This window comes from Ochotona curzoniae, unplaced genomic scaffold, assembly GCF_017591425.1.
Source record: "Ochotona curzoniae isolate NIBS_2020 unplaced genomic scaffold, NIBS_Ocur_1.0 scaffold_3890, whole genome shotgun sequence".
Taxonomy (NCBI): Eukaryota; Metazoa; Chordata; class Mammalia; order Lagomorpha; family Ochotonidae; genus Ochotona; species Ochotona curzoniae.
The window spans coordinates 41435709-41451529 of record NW_024467115.1 but is presented as its reverse complement, the minus strand read 5'-3'; the positions used below and the strand labels follow the sequence as shown (position 1 = coordinate 41451529).

Here is a 15821-nt window from a genome sequence, read left to right as displayed (position 1 = left end):
TGTAGCACAGGGTCAGATGTCCCGCACAGCTAGCGCTGTACCCTGGCTGCCGCAGTCCACTTCAGGCCACTCGTGCAATGTGGGTGTCCCTACTGCCCTGGGCGCCTGAGGCTGTGGCAGACACCACGGCCTTGCGTCCTGAGTTGAGGCTATATACATGGTGCAGTCCTGAGCGCTGAGTTTCTGTGATGGCACAGGAGAGATTGCAGTGACACCAGCAGGCACTGGAATGCAGGTCCCCTGGTGCCTGAGATTATCTACGGCCCGTGGGCGACTGAAGCCGTGCAAAGGGGACCCTGCCAGGCTGGCTGACTTCCCTTGTATCTCATGGTCCTGGTGACGGATGCTCACGGGCCTGCATGTTCTCCTTTCCCAGCCCGGTTAGAAGAAAACTGCTGCTGGTTCCTACAGAGTCTGCCCCGTGGGTGTTCACACAGGCCTCCTCACAGTGCTGAGCACACAGCACACTTCACAGCCTTCACTCCCACGTGCCACTGAAAGGAGCAGAGTCCACTCATCATGTTGTCATTTTTAAAAAGCATTTATCGCATGTGAGAGGTGGGAGTGGGGAGAGAGCTTCCCACCTGCTGCTTACTTCTCATCCCCAGCACAGCTAGGGCTGGGTCAGGCCAAAGCTGCAGGCCGGAACCCAAGCCAGGCCCCGGTGTGGGGCAGGAGACCAGGTCCCCTGTGTGGGGCAGGAGGCCAGGCCCCCGTGCAGGAGCAGGAAATCAGGTCCCCGGTGTGGGGCAGGAGGCCAGGCCGCGTGCAGGGCAGGAGGCCAGGCCCCTGTGTAGGGTAGGAGGCCAGGCCCCAGGGCTGCCTGCTGGCACAAAGCCAAGTCAGGGACTGCAGCCAGAGCTGGGGCCTGAACTCCAGACATGGCTCTGTGAGATATGGCATCCCCACTGATGCGGTAGCCACTAGGCAGCATATTGAACAAGGAGTGGCTCAAGGTACTGCATGAATCACCTCATTGGTGGCAGCTATAAGAACTTCGTTAGAAGGCAGTCCGATGGTATGCCTGGCTAATCCTCTACCCGCAGTGCCGGCACCCCACATGGGTGCCAGTTTGTGTCCCAGCTTCTCCAGTTTTGATCCAGCTCCCTATTAATGTGCTAGGAAAGCAGCAGAGGATGGCCCAAGTGCTTGGATCCCTCTGCCCCCATGGGAGACTCAGAAGAAATTCCAGGCTCCCAGTTTCAGACTGGCTCACCTCTGGCCGTCTTGACCACTTGGGGAATGAACCAATGGATGATGACCTCTGTATCTATGTACACCAGCACACCTGGGGCTCCATATGCTAGAATATTCTGTATGTGCCCCAAAACCCCCAGGGCTCTGTGTGCTAGAACATTCTGTGTTGACCCCCAGGACCCATGCAGCTTTTTTGTGCTGTGAGTGTGTGTGAACCTCTTCAGAAGCCCTTAGGTGTGTGGATTTCAAAGCATTTTCACACCCAAAATAATCTTGTCTTTTATTCCTATTTGCAGAGTCTATGAAACATGCTAAGATGTGGCTCTGGGCAGGCCATGGCTGGAAACCCACCCTGACCCCTGCAGAGAGGGCCTGGGTGCCCAGGGCAGCTGAGAGGCAGCTGGGGGGAGAGCGCTGTTGGCCAGTCCTTGCTGATGCCTCTCCCACCAGCCAGTGGCAGGACTGGGACAGGACGAGAGCCAGGTTGATGGGTGGGTGAGGGGGAGCCCAGACAGATTGCTTCAGGCCATGGCTGTGAGGGCAGCAGAAAAGCCTGTTTCCTCATCTTCCCGCTTGCCCCACTGCCGTGTGGGTGACAGGCACATGGGAAGCCCCAGGCTGAGCAGGTGCAGCGATATGTGCCTGCGTCCTGACTCCCAGACAGGGTTGTGTCTCCAGCAGAGTCCCTATCTCCTGCTGCACACCACCCTCTCGCACCTTGCCCTTGGTGGACCCCAGGCGGCTGGGGCATGGTGCCTAGAAACAGGAGGGGCCTGGGGTCTGCTTCCCCAAGCACCTGCACATTGGAACTGACCCGTGGCCTCCGGAGGGCTCGCAGACACTGGGGCAGTGGTTCTCAGGCATGTGCTGGCACATCGTCTGCAGGTACCTGTGGCTGCAGCAGAGCTCAGAGGGTTCTTCCGCAGCTGAGTACAGATATAAAAGGCTGAAAGACAATCCCGAGTACACCCGAAGGCTTACTAAGCAAACAGAAGAAAAACGGCCAAAGAGCCAAGAGCGCAGAGTGCTTGAGTGAGACACCTGTTTTCAGAAAACGTGAGGTTTTCAGGCCTTTTTGCTGCAGCTGGGGACTTGCTTCTCTTGGCTGTCAGCCACCTGCCGTGGCCTGTCTCGATTGGAGGAGCCGCACATGGGTGGCAGTTCTGTGATCACCACTAGGTGCTCAACATCTCAGTTCTGGGAGCTGTGCAGGCCTTGGAGGCTTTCTCACCGTCAAGGCCTGGACCTGGCCGCAGCCATGCCCAGCTCTGCCAGCCCTGCTGCCCAATCTGTGACCACACAGGGAGCTCTACTGGGGCACCTTCCTGGGGGAGTCTCCTGGGGGAGGACTCAGAGGCCCAGGGCTATGGCCCGACAGCAGGGTGAAGGCACAGCTCCTCCCGGGGGTCACCACAGTGCAGAAGCCCTGTGCTGAGGGTGCACAATGTGCCTGGCCATGGGAAGAAGCAGGAGAGAGGCAGGGCAGACTGGCATACCCCGTTAACCATGACCACTGCTGGCAGGGCGGACTGGCGCACCCCGTTAACCACGGCCACTGCTGGCAGGGCGGACTGGCGCACCCCGTTAACCACGGGCCACTGCTGGCAGGGCGGACTGGCGCACCCCGTTAACCACGGCCACTGCTGGCAGGGCGGACTGGCGCACCCCGTTAACCACGGGCCACTGCTGGCAGGGCGGACTGGCGCACCCCGTTAACCACGGCCACTGCTGGCAGGGCGGACTGGCACACCCTGTTAACCACGGGCCACTGCTGGCAGGGCGGACTGGCGCACCCCGTTAACCATGACCACTGCTGGCAGGGCAGACTGGCACACCCCGTTAACCACGGGCCACTGCTGGCAGGGCAGACTGGCGCACCCCGTTAACCACGGGCCACTGCTGGCAGGGCGGACTGGCACACCCCATTAACCATGACCACTGCTGACAGAGCGGACTGGCACACCCTGTTAACCACGGGCCACTGCTGGCAGGGCAGACTGGCGCACCCCGTTAACCACAAGCCACTGCTGGCAGGGCAGACTGGCACACCCCGTTAACCACAGGCCCTGCTGGCAGGGTGATCTGGTGCACCCTATTAACCACGGGCCACTGCTGGCAGGGCGGACTGGCATACCCCGTTAACCACGGCCTCTGCTGGCAGGGCGGACTGGCACACCCCGTTAACCACAGCCTCTGTTGGCAGGGCGGACTGGCACACCCCGTTAACCACAAGCCACTGCTGGCAGGGTGATCTGGCACACCCCGTTAACCATGGCCACTGCTGGCAGGACAGTCCGGCGTACCCCGTTAACCATGGGCCACTGCTGGCAGGGCAGACTGGCACACCCCGTTAACCACGGGCCACTGCTGGCAGAGCAGACTGGCACACCCCATTAACCAGGGCCACTGCTGGCAGGGTGATCTGGTGCACCCCATTAACCATGGGCCACTGCTGGCAGGGCAGACTGGCACACCCCATTAACCAGGGCCACTGCTGGCAGGGTGATCTGGTGCACCCCATTAACCACGGGCCACTGCTCTCTTGCAGGAGGAAGGGCTGGTAAAGGAGATTGACATCAGCCACCATGTGAAGGAGGGCTTTGAGAAGGCCGAGCCATCCCAGTTTGAGCTGCTGAAAGTGCTGGGCCAGGGCTCCTACGGGAAGGTGAGTGAGACCCTCAGGGTGGCTCCATGGGCCTCCCTCCTGGGCACCAGGGATACCTCCTGAGAGGCCAGGCGTCCCCCATAGCCCATGAGTCCCAAGTTGGACAACCCAGGGTGACCGTGCTGCAGTGCCTACTGCAGGCTGGGACATGCTTACCGAGCTCCAAGCAAATGCAGACCTGTGGCCTCTTGGCTGAGCAAAGATGGCCCCTAGAACCAGGGCACCACAGTCAGGACCGTCCCCTTCACCACAGTAAAGTCCGTCCCAGAATCAAGATGGAGGAATAGGGTGAGACACATTTAAACAGGAGAAACATTAGCCAGTGTGAAGCAGAGAGGGCACATTCTAGGAAATAGGAGAGGACAGAACAATAGCAGAGGGAAACCTGGAGACTGACAGACACAGGAAAGCAGCAGACACAGTGGTGTGGTGTTATAGTGACTGATACCTCAGTGGCTTTTAGCTAACAGCGATCTGAACTCCACCAGCAGCTGGAAATCCACCAGCAACAAGGTGGGAAGGGACTTTTCACTGGGAGCTTGGGAGGTGAACCCAGACAAAGAACTGCCCGTCCTGCTGGTCTGTTTGATTTGACCAGGAGTAGAGACAGAGTGGCAGATCCCAGACAGGGAATGCGAGAACAGGGTGAATTTCACAGCCCAGTTAGCCCCAAGAGCCAAATCGGGCTCCATTTTGTTTAAGGAGACAAAGGCTATGGGACAGGACTGCACATGCACTGAGCTGGGAGTAAATTCATTTCTGGCTCAGTGAATTGCACCAACGTGGCATTCCACCCAAGACACGTCCAGGTCGCCCTCAGACCTGATGGCCAGCAGATCAAGAACTCTAGTAGTGGCACATGGGCATAATTTTGTATGGAGTGGCAAAGGCTTTAAGACTGCAGGGACAGCAGTGAGCTGTGCATGCACTGAGCTTGGCGACAACTCACTGAGTTCAGTACATTGCACGGTCTCACAGGCAAAATACCAACTACGGCATCATATGGGTCCAAATAGGTCCGTGTGGCCTTCAGACCTAAGGGCCAACAGCTTCTGGCAAGATCAGCACCACCAACAACTTAGCTATATAGGATACCTGGTGTCTAACTAAACCTGGGACCTTCTCCAACCGGAAGCGGGAGAAAGGTTGTACAGACAGTGGTGCAGCCTCGGCATGGTGTCACAGGAGGCGGAGAGTGGTGAGCCAGGAGCCGGGGCTGTGGAGACCACGGTGGAAATCTGACATAAGATTTCAGTCCTGGAACTCGCTGGAGGGAGTGGTACAAGTGACTGCAAACAAAGAGCCGTGTGCCAACCACAATAAGTAAAATAGAACTGTAGACCTGTGGGTGACACAGCTTAGAAACCTGGCCCAAGGAGAAGACTCTGCTAGCCAGAAGAACAATGACCAAGAGCAAAAGAGGAGAGACAGGGACAATGAATATGACTAAAAACTCCCTGCAAAGGAGCAAAGCCTTTGCCAACACACAGGAAGGCCCAGGTTGCTGGGAGGTCATCAGCCAGTTTCCACATGTTTTCTCGCTCATCCTGGCCCAGGCCGGGAGGACAAATCCTGTCCCTCGCCTGTCAGATCTGTGATGTGGTCAGGGCCTGTTGAGGTCCTCGCCTGGTTCCCACCCACCTGCTGTATCCGTGTGAGGCCTGAGGCTGCTTAGTGCACCCCTGGCCTGTGTGGTGGGCAGTGGAATGCTCCCTGCCCTGGGGATCCCCAGGCGGACCTGTCCCTTCCAGCTTCCAGGAACTGGCTGGGTGACAGTGCTGCCTGTGCTGTATGGATGCCCGCAGCCCAGACCGGCATTTCCTGCAGCTGCTGGTGCTCCAACCTCCAGCTGTCAGGGGACACAGAACTGCCCCTGGTGGCCTGGGCATGGGAGAAAGCAATGTGTCCATTCCTTCCCCTGTGTAGGCCCACGGCAACTCCAGCCGGGAGAATGCGTTGGCAGCCTGGGTGTCTCAGGTGTCCTGTCTTCTCCTTCCAGGTGTTCCTGGTGCGGAAGGTCAAGGGCTCTGATGCTGGACAGCTGTACGCCATGAAGGTGCTCAGAAAGGCCACCCTAAAGGGTAAGGGCCATGGCAGGGGCCCCTCGGGACATGCAGTTGACGTGTGAGATGCCCACAATGTCCACGATTGCTCAGCCGTCTCTGAAGCTGGGGCTGTGGCCTGCGGTGCTTGCTCAGTGCAGTTCTGTGCAGCGTCAGCGTGCTGAGTGCTGAGGACAGCCTTGTCCCCAGCCTGCAGCATCGGGGAGAGCCAGACTGGCAGCGTCCTGTGCATGTGCTGCGTGAGCAGCACTGGGGAAAGAGCAGCAGGAGGCAGCAGGTGGCTCCAACCGGGTGTGGCGCAACAGACCAGCCCTGCGCCACCACCAGACGGAGCTGCTCGGTTCTGGCAGACAGGCAGTTCACTTTGGTGCCCTTGTCCCTTGCAGTCCCTGTGACACGGAGGCTGGAGTTCAGCCCCACGACTGCTCCTGGCTTCCTTGCACTCTGCCCTCCATGAACAGGCTCCACACAGAAGCTGGTGCCTAATGTCTCTGTCACAGGGTCAGCCCGTGACTGCATGGCAACGGGCACCTGTGTCCCTACCACCTCCTGCTCACGCTGTTGGCAAGGGGTGTGTGCTGCACCCAGCAGTGGTTCAGCTTGTTTGCCACGAGCATGACTGAGGTGTCTGGGAGGGGGCAAAATACAGTCCCCTGGGGGATGCTGCCATCCAACCCCGCAGCAACAGGGGGCCGGGGAGGGCCTTACTCCTGCAGGACATGAAGCTGGCTGGTTTGAGTCAAGGCAGGTGCTGTCAGGGAATAGAGTTCAAAGGACCAGCAGGGCAACTGACCAGTCCCCTGGCACAGGGAGCCTGGAGCTCGCGGCTGGGCCTGGGGTCCCGTGAAGGTGATGAGGCCGTGCTGGCTTCCTCCGGTCTGACACCAGTGTCCCCAGGCAGTCACACAGACATCAGGACTTCCCCTGCCCTGAGCTCTGCTGGGGAAGGGAGCCCCCTCTACTCCCCTAGAGAGACCCCTACACAACCTTGGGGGAAATGCTCACATGTGAACATCAAGCGTGGGAACAGTTTCTAAGCACCCTGCAGGGTGAGGATCCCAGGGTGTGTGCCTCGCCACTGCGGCCTCCCACGTGCCAGGGCAACAGTACTGTCTGGGTAGCCTGCCAGCTTCACCCAGAGCCTGCTATGGGCACTCTGAGCCCCTTCTGCAGCCACCTTGGCATGACCAAACCAGATGGGAGCCAGGCGTCCCCTACCTTGCAAGTCTCTCAGCAAGGAGGCCCGTGGGACTGTCACATCATGTCCTGAGCAGAGCCTCTGCTCGCTGCGAGTGCTGGGGGAATGGTCGCCAAATGTGGCACCTGGGGCCAGCCCCGGGGGTGTCAGAGAGAGAGAAGTATCCAGAACTTCCTGGGAGTCCCCAGCATGCCGCCCACACTGAGACCCCCCCACCCAATGCAGTAGTCAGAGCCACATCCTGCTCTGACCTCACCACAGTGTCACGTGGGCACTTCTGGGCCCTGGGTCCTCTGTTCACGGTGGGGCAGTGCCCCCAGGGCCCCGGTGCTGGATGGCACCACGTGGTGCCAGCCAGGCTTTGGCACCTGCTTGGTGCTGGCAGTTGCTGACTCTGCCCTGGCTCTGAGAGAGTTCTCTTGTATGCCCTGTGCTTGTCTCATGCCAGGCATGGTTTAGGTCTGACCACAGGGGCCAGGCTACCAGCTGCCATCCGGTGAGGGAGACTTGCACGGGTCAGTTGGGAGTTCCTGCAGGTGCAGTGTGAGGAGCCCTGGTGTCAACAGTGATGATGCCAGCTGCTCGGCTGCAGGGGCACTCTGGGCACATCTCCCGCAGCCTACAGGGCTCAGCCTGAAATGCCTTCCCAGGAGACTGCGCCTGCATTCTCCTCATTCCCAGCTGTTTTCCTTGCCAAGTCAGCCCTCTCAGACCCGATATAGGAAGGCTTGAGAGGGAGCAGGCCGTCGCGGTCCCTCGATTGAGTCAGCGGTCACAGCAGTGCCACGGGGTCTCGGCCAGTGGCCATAGGGGTCAGTCAGCCAGGTAAATGGGCCACAGTCCTGCGGCTCATCCTCTGTCCGTTCTGGGGAGTTATGGCACTGTGTCACTCTCCAGGTGCACAGCCAATGCAGAGCTGTGCGTGCTGACACCGGACATGTGCTGGTCACGTGGCCGCTGATGACGCCTTGAAGCTCTCCCTGCTCGGCGTCAGCCGTTATGCCTGTTACGGATTTTACTGCTGCGTTTTCTTCCATCCTTTTGTCTTCAGAGTAATTGCCAGGCGGCCAGCATAACGCCCATTGCTAAGCAGCGTGCGTACAGGAGAAGCCTTTGTTCTCCGTGAAGAGCTGGGAGCGACTGTGTGAGTGTGGGAGTGAATCTTCATCAGGAGGCAGCGGCTCAGGTTGTTAGCTTGGCCTCAGTGTCCCCTTTTCTGGACAAAGAAAGGAAGGGTGGAGCCCCAGCCCCTCACAAGGAGAGCTGAGCCCCAAAGCACGTGTTGTCAGGCCCTAAGCTCTCCCTGGCAAACCACTCACGTGTCCTGGAGCCATAAGCTGTAGTGCACATGTGTTCTGGGGGAGCAGTGCCAAGGACTGTGTGGACACATCTGAGCAGGCTGGAAGTCCCATGCCAGGGCACTGGCAGAGCTGGCATCTGCTGGAGATCCCATGCCAGGGCACTGGCAGAGCTGGCATCTGCTGGAGGTCCCAGGCCAGGGCACTGGCAGAGCTGACATATGCTGGAGTCCCAGGCCAGGGCACTGGCAGAGCTGGCATCTGCTGGAGTCCCAGGCCAGGGCACTGGCAGAGCTGGCATCTGCTGGGGGCTGCTCCCTGATGCACAGGGCTCCTTGGTGCTCTGGTGGGGGACAGAGGGAGCACCCTGGAGCCTTCTCAGAAAGGCACGTGTCACATTCCCTCCTCCCCAGCCGCGAGGCTGTCCTGTGGAGCCAGCGTTTTGACACACAGGTGCTGGGGAGATGAGAGTCCGGCCTGCAGCGCCCCGCTCGGACCCTGCAAGGGTCACACCATCTTCTCTATAGATTCGTTTTGCCCAGCTCCCTCCACAAACGCCTCGTCCCAGCATGAGCTCCCAAGCGAAAGTCCTCAGGCAGACCAGGTCCAACTGGCATTCAGAGTGTCCTTGGTTCTGACACAGATGTCCCCCAGTGCTCCGGGCAGCAGAGCCAGCAACATGGGCAGGGAGAGGGTCTGGGGATGAAGCACTGACAGGAGACCAATGATGGTGGAAGTCTGCAAAGTCTCTCTTTATTGCTCCTTCACCTCTCCTTGTATACTCTTCCCCCCACATCCTCATTTATCAGGATATTGGATACAGGTGAGGCCAATTGGTCTAGGTGTTTTTAGCCACAAGCTCAGTTCCTGTTCCTGCCCAGGCTAACGAGCATGATCAACTCCTTAGCCCACAACAGGTCCCCCTTTTTTGTTTTAAAGCAGACTTGAATGCGCCTGTCTTAGGTTGTGGACTCTCAGGTTATCAGCCTTACCCGTCATCGGGAATCTCCATAGCGTGAGGGAGCCCCGTCTTAGGTTAATCAATGCCCGGTCCATCTTACCCGTCACTGGCTGCCATTCAACGCGTTGTCTGCTGCAGCTGCACAAACCATACTTGGGGAGGCTGGTAACCCTGTTCCATGGCTAGGAGTACCTTTAGCTCGGTAGCAATGAGCAGACAGCAGTTCCTGGGCTTGGTAAACATTTTGCACTTGCACAGGTGTTACATACATAAAGACATGATGATGGGGAACAAGAGGCCCTGACCACATCCCACAGCATGTGCCACTCCTCTGCCAGCAAGACAACCCGCTGTTAACACGTAAACATGCCCACCCGCACGTGTTCATCAGCACAGTTCTGTTGTTCCATAGCTCAGGCGGTCAGTTCTGCAAGCTTGTTCATGGTCTCAGCGGTCATTGTAGAGTGTCCTAGGGTCACCGCTGCTGTGGTGGTGGCTGCCGACACCAGGGCAACACTGGCTACGATGGTGACCGTTATGCCAAAGTCTCTTTTACACCTTATCAGGCCAACAGAGGCCTCTCCGTCAGTCCCAACGGGCACAGGCAGGATTCGGGGCAGCTGCAGGACAACAGCAGCATCACCATTGCCATTCCAACACGCTGTTAGGGTGCAGCTGACCTCGGAGCAATTCACTTCAGAGACATTTTCTGTATGTAAGAGAAAAACACAGGGATGACACAGGCAGACACAGGCTTAAAATTCAAGGAGGAAGGTTCACCCACATGAGCGAGTCCTCAGATCCAGAGGAGTGATTGAACTAATAAGTTCCATAGGAATAATTGCCTTCCTTAATAAGGGAAAACGGCACGTGCCAGTGCATGTCCATACCCCGCAGAGCTGCCACTTAGAAAAGGCGGGAAATACCAGGACCTCGGCGCTCACAAGAGATAGAAAAAAAGAGGGGTGCTTAACAATGTACTAGTATACTTATATAATATATAAAGGCCTAATATACTTGCTTGTCCTGTCAATCTTTCGACTCAAATGCCATCACCATGTACCCGAGCTTTCACAAGACTCAGCAGCAGGAGCTTGCCGGACAAGCCTCTCAGGAATCCACCTCGGACCATTTTCATTTTCTGGGAAAGCACAAACTGATCCTCATCCCCATATGAGGATGGGATCTGGGCCTTGCCGCTGACCAGTCAAGGGATCCTTCCAGATCACATAACCCTTCTGCTTCCGACATGGATTCCAATGGCGATCTGCAGCTGACCATCCTTCAGCATCCAGTGTTAGAAAATTTAAGATAAATAATACAAGGTTCAAATGGTCTTGGGGAGTGCTATACTCCCCCTTTTTTGTTTTAATAACACAATGCTTAATAGTGCGGTTGGCGTGTTCCACAGTACCTTGTCCTTGAGGATTGATTATAAGGAATGCCTGTAATTAGTTGTATATGGTGGGAGGCAGCAAAATCACAAAACTTACTGCTGATATAGCAGGGGCCATTATCAGTTTTAATAACTTTTGGAGTTCCCAAGATGGAAAAACATGCATTGCAATGGGCCAAAGCATGCCTGACTTGTTTCCCTGTCTGAGGAGTAGCTAGAATAAATCCAGAGCAAGTATCGACAGTAACATGCACACGCTTTAGTGTCCCAAACTCTGGGATGTGTGTCAGGTCCATTTGCAAATAATCTTAATATAATTCAGTCAACCTGATTAACTGTCTCCACAAAATGGGAGATTAATCCTTTGGCATTCTTGAGGCCTCGTAAGAATACCAAGGAAAGCCCTAGAATTTGAAACTTGAATTCTTGGATGCCTTTTTAAGATGATTAAAAATATCTGGAGAAAGATTTTTTGTTGTTGAAGTTAGCATAACATTATAGATTAGACTCAGTTACTGACATGAAATCACTCAAATACCTTTAAAACAAATACAAAACCTTTACCAATTTAAAGCAGTGAGACATTTGATAACCAGCTGACAGACCAGAATCATATTAACATATAAAAATGCTTTGTATACAATGCATACCACATTAATTTAACTTAAACATTGAAATAATTTAATAATGCATAAGAGTTGCCGGACAAGCCAAGTTATTTGTGATAAAATTTCACATTTTTTAAAATACCACAATTGAAACCTCAAGAGTTACAAGAGACAAAGACCTTCTTTGCACAGTTTCTCCAGACTCTGTCTGGCCTGGGGTTCCTTCTCCTTTTTTACCCTGGTTTGGGGTCCTTGTGACTCCCTGCCCCTTCTTATGTATAATTTTTCAAGAAAGGATTGCACCACCGCTTGAGAAGATGAAAAAGCATTTTTTACCAAGCAGAGGTGAAAGGTGGCTACAAGGATTGCAAACCACGGGGATACGTTGCAGACAGTTTCAACGAACTTCTGCGAGGTCTTAAGCTTAGTGTCGGTGCCTTGTGAGTGGAGCAGACCTCGGGTTCCTGAATCATCTGCACTTTACCGAGTTCTTGCCCCATGATAAATTTTACTTATGCCCCTGCAAAAATGTTTAATTTGCCTCCAGAGTTGCTTCTCTCCCAGAAGGGGTAGATGGCCAAGGGAAGTGGGGTCCTGGCTCCTCATGAGGCTGCAGCCTAACAGGGCAGTGATAACTGACCTCAAGGCTCCAAGATCATCTGACTGGGCACTGTGCCCTGCAGGCCCCTGAACTGGCACTGCTGCCCCTGAAACTTGGTCAGGCAGAGCTGGGGTGCCTGAGCTCATGCCCTGTGGCTTGGCTGTGGCTTGGCTGTGGCCCTGCTCAGATCTGTCTGGGAGGCGCAGGCGGGACAGCCACACCACGGGGCATCTTCAGGATGGGGAAGAGCAGGTAGTTTGCCACCTCTGCCCCTGACGCAGACCTGTGCTGTCCCAGGTGTATGGGAGCCAGCTGTGGGGCAATCGAGGAGCTCTTCCCACCACCTCCACCGTGTCGCCACGAGGCAGGACTCAGAGCTGGTCCAGCACACACCCCCGCGGGGGGCAGTACCTTGACCAGCAGCACACGCCAGGGTGACAAGCCAGCAGAGCAGACAGGCCTGAAGGAGAGCTGGCCTGGACTTAACCCATTCCCTTCCAGAAGCAGAGCAGAGAGGGCGTAGCAGCCAGTGCGCCTGTGAGTGGACCTGAGGCTAGAAACAGGAGCCAAGGGGCATGCTGCGAGGCGGAAGGGCCGTGAGGTGACTGCAGTTGCTGCAGCTGCTGTTGGGGCAGAGGCCAGCATGTCTGTGTTTATGGGAGACGTGCACTGGTGGGCCAAGGCTCAGACGTGGAGCTGGGCTTTAAGCTGAGAGACGCAGGGGGGATGGGGCTGGGAGCAAATGCAGCCTTTGTAAACACGTGGACAGCTGTTCAATGAGGATGGAGGCCCTACAAGGGCCTCAGACGGTCCTAGGCACCTCACGTGCTCCTGAGAATTCCTGTGGTGGAACAGGCGTCCGCCACGGTTTGCCCTTCAGCCCACGTTCACAGTTCCTGGCTCCTCGTCCCTGCTCACTGGAAGCTTGGTGTATCTGTGTTACAGTTCGGGACCGAGTGCGGTCGAAAATGGAGAGAGACATCCTGGCTGAAGTGAATCACCCCTTCATTGTCAAGCTGCACTACGGTGAGTAGAGGGCGTGGCGGGCAGGACAGGTCCACCAGCAGGAGACCCTCCCTGCACGCAGGTCCTGGGCAGCCGGGGAGGGGCAGCCGCTACCTGCAGAGCCTCAGGCGCTCGGACTCCGATGTGCTTTCTCCCTCCAAGACTGCCAACAACCTAGTGCCAAGGTCCCCCTACTAGGTCAGGGTGAATAGCCGACGTGACATGCAGTTGGTCAGAAGAAAAGCTGGAGATGGCAATGCCTCCTCTGTTTTACATAAACAGCATGGTGCAGGACTTTTAAACACGGTGTCTGCAAGCCTGGACCTGTATCAGCATGGGTGCTGCCCACCTGTCGAGACGGGTCAGATGCCCACGCACAGCCGTGCACCTGCCTTCCACCACAGCTCCTGGTCTCCCTGCTGCCTCACCAGAGCCAGGCAGTGCAGTCTTCTAACGAGTCCCAGGGGTTAGTGATTCGGAAGTCACCCCTGCATTTTCTGCTTGAATGACTCGTGTTAACATAGAACAACGCAAGCATGACCCTGTTCTTCAAGTTGTGTGTGTGACAGGCTGTGAGCAGGATTTGCACTAGCTTGATCCAGACACACAGGCACACACCTCCTTGCCTGTCCCTTCACTGTCATTCCTGTTACCTAGAGAGCAATTGCCCCTTCTTGCTTGGCGATTTCGCAGCCTGAACTTTCATGAGGAGGGGACGCCAATGCCGGATCCTCCAGCCGATCCTGGGAAGTGGTGTTAAGGCTGCTCTGCTGCAGACGGCTTGGACTCCTCCGTGCCATACTTGGCTTGTGCCTGAGCCTCCAGCAGACCTCTGACATGTAGTGACACACACATGCTGTCCCCTGAGCCTCCAGCAGACCTGTCACATGTAGTAACACACACATGCTGTCCCCTGAGCCTCCAGCAGACCTCTCACATGTAGTAACACACACGTGCTGTCTCCGAGCCTCCAGCAGACCTCTCACATGTAGTAACACACACGTGCTGTCCCCTGAGCCTCCAGCAGACCTCTCAAATGTAGTAACACACACGTGCTGTCCCCGAGCCTCCAGCAGACCTGTCACATGTAATAACACATGTGCTGTCCCCGAGCCTCCAGCAGACCTGTCACATGTAGTAACACACGTGCTGTCCCCGAGCCTCCAGCAGACCTCTCACATGTAGTAACACACACGTGCTGTCTCCGAGCCTCCAGCAGACCTGTCACATGTAGTAACACGTGCTGTCCCCGAGCCTCCAGCAGACCTGTCACATGTAGTAACACACGTGCTGTCCCCGAGCCTCCAGCAGACCTGTCACACCTGGTGACATGCATGCTGTTCCTCATAGCCTTTCAGACAGAAGGGAAGCTCTACCTGATCCTGGACTTCCTGCGGGGAGGCGACCTCTTCACTAGGCTGTCCAAAGAGGTGAGTTCCCTGAGAAGGTGTGACGATGCATGTTTTTGTGTGCTGTGTGTGTGAGTGTGCCTGGAGAGCCTGTGTGTGTGAGTGTGCCTGTGCCTGTGTGAGTGTACGTGTGTGTGAGTGTGCCTGTGTGAGTGTACGTGTGTGAGTGTACGTGTTTGTGAGTGTGCCTGTGTGAGAGCCTGTGTGTGAACAATTATGTGTGAGAGCCTGTGTGTGTGAGTCTGTGTGAGACCGTGTGTGTGAACATGAATGTGTGAGAGCCTGTGTGAGACCGTGTGTGTGACTGTGCCTATGTGAGTGTACGTGTGTGTGACTGTGCCTGTGTGAGTGTACGTGTGTGAGTGTACGTGTGTGTGAGTGTGCCTGTGAGAGAGTGCAGCTCTCGGCCAGCTGCTCCGCATCCTTCCCCCCCAGGTAATGTTCACAGAGGAGGATGTCAAGTTCTACCTGGCTGAACTGGCCCTGGCTCTGGATCACCTCCATGGCCTGGGCATCATCTACAGAGACCTGAAGCCTGAGAAGTAAGTGACCCACTGGACCATGTCCAGGTCCCCAGTGAGCGCATGTGAGAACCAGGGCTGAGGAGTCCCAAGTTAGGGGAGCGCAGGGCAGTTCCCAATGCCATGAAGATGTCGGATACAGGAGAGGCCTTAGCTGAGCATACAACAGTCCTAGCTCGCCTACCAGGGCCTGCTGAGGGCTCAGGACGCAGGTGCACAACCCCAAGGCACAAGAGAAGCCAGAGGCAGGCCGTCCACCCCAGGACACAGTCGTTCTGATGGGTACGTCCGTAGCTCTGGGCGTTTCCCTACAGGTCCCGAGTTCCCTGTGCCCCTGACAGTGGTGGTCTATTGTAACGCACCTATCAGAGCACATGCCCCAGGTTGGCACTAACATCTGACCAAGGGAGAAGAGCGGATTGGGTGGTGGGGCCATCGGGCTCTCAGGCGACCTCCCAGAACCAAAGCTGGGTGGCCGATTGTCCCTCTCATTGCACACCGCCCCGTTCCCATCCAATACCCAGAGCAGGACCGAGGAGTGGGCCCAGCCTGTGCTGCACAAGCTGCCCTCTCACTGCTCTGCAGAGGGACAAGGCCTGGGAGTCCCCAGAACCTGGGTCACTTCCTGTGAGCACTGGCACCTCATATCCGCCTGCCACACACAGTGCACAATCAGCAGAGTGTCACCAGCTGTGCACACAGTGGCGGACCTCGGACAGGAGAGCCAGGCCCTGCTGTGGCCACTGCTGCTCTGCACCTATCCCTGACCACCATGTAATTGCAAGCACCTGCCTGTCCCCGGGTCATTGCAGAGGTATCACAGAACCTGGGCCGGGTGTGGATGGCTATGCTGACCCCACCTGTGAAGCAGACTCCCGTGTGCTTGCAGCTCACCGGTG

General features: G+C 56.5%; 1 protein-coding gene across 2 annotated transcripts in view; it reads left to right on the top strand.

The window, feature by feature from the left end:
- The window catches only part of RPS6KA2 (ribosomal protein S6 kinase A2), a 194216-nt gene that overhangs the window by 143129 nt on the left and 35266 nt on the right, over positions 1-15821 (top strand). For both annotated transcript variants that reach the window (XM_040965201.1, XM_040965200.1), the window contains 5 exons: positions 3746-3862; positions 5862-5943; positions 12933-13013; positions 14343-14422; positions 14837-14943. In XM_040965201.1, the coding sequence (XP_040821135.1) occupies positions 3746-3862; positions 5862-5943; positions 12933-13013; positions 14343-14422; positions 14837-14943 (467 nt within the window). The remainder of the gene's footprint in view (positions 1-3745; positions 3863-5861; positions 5944-12932; positions 13014-14342; positions 14423-14836; positions 14944-15821) is intronic.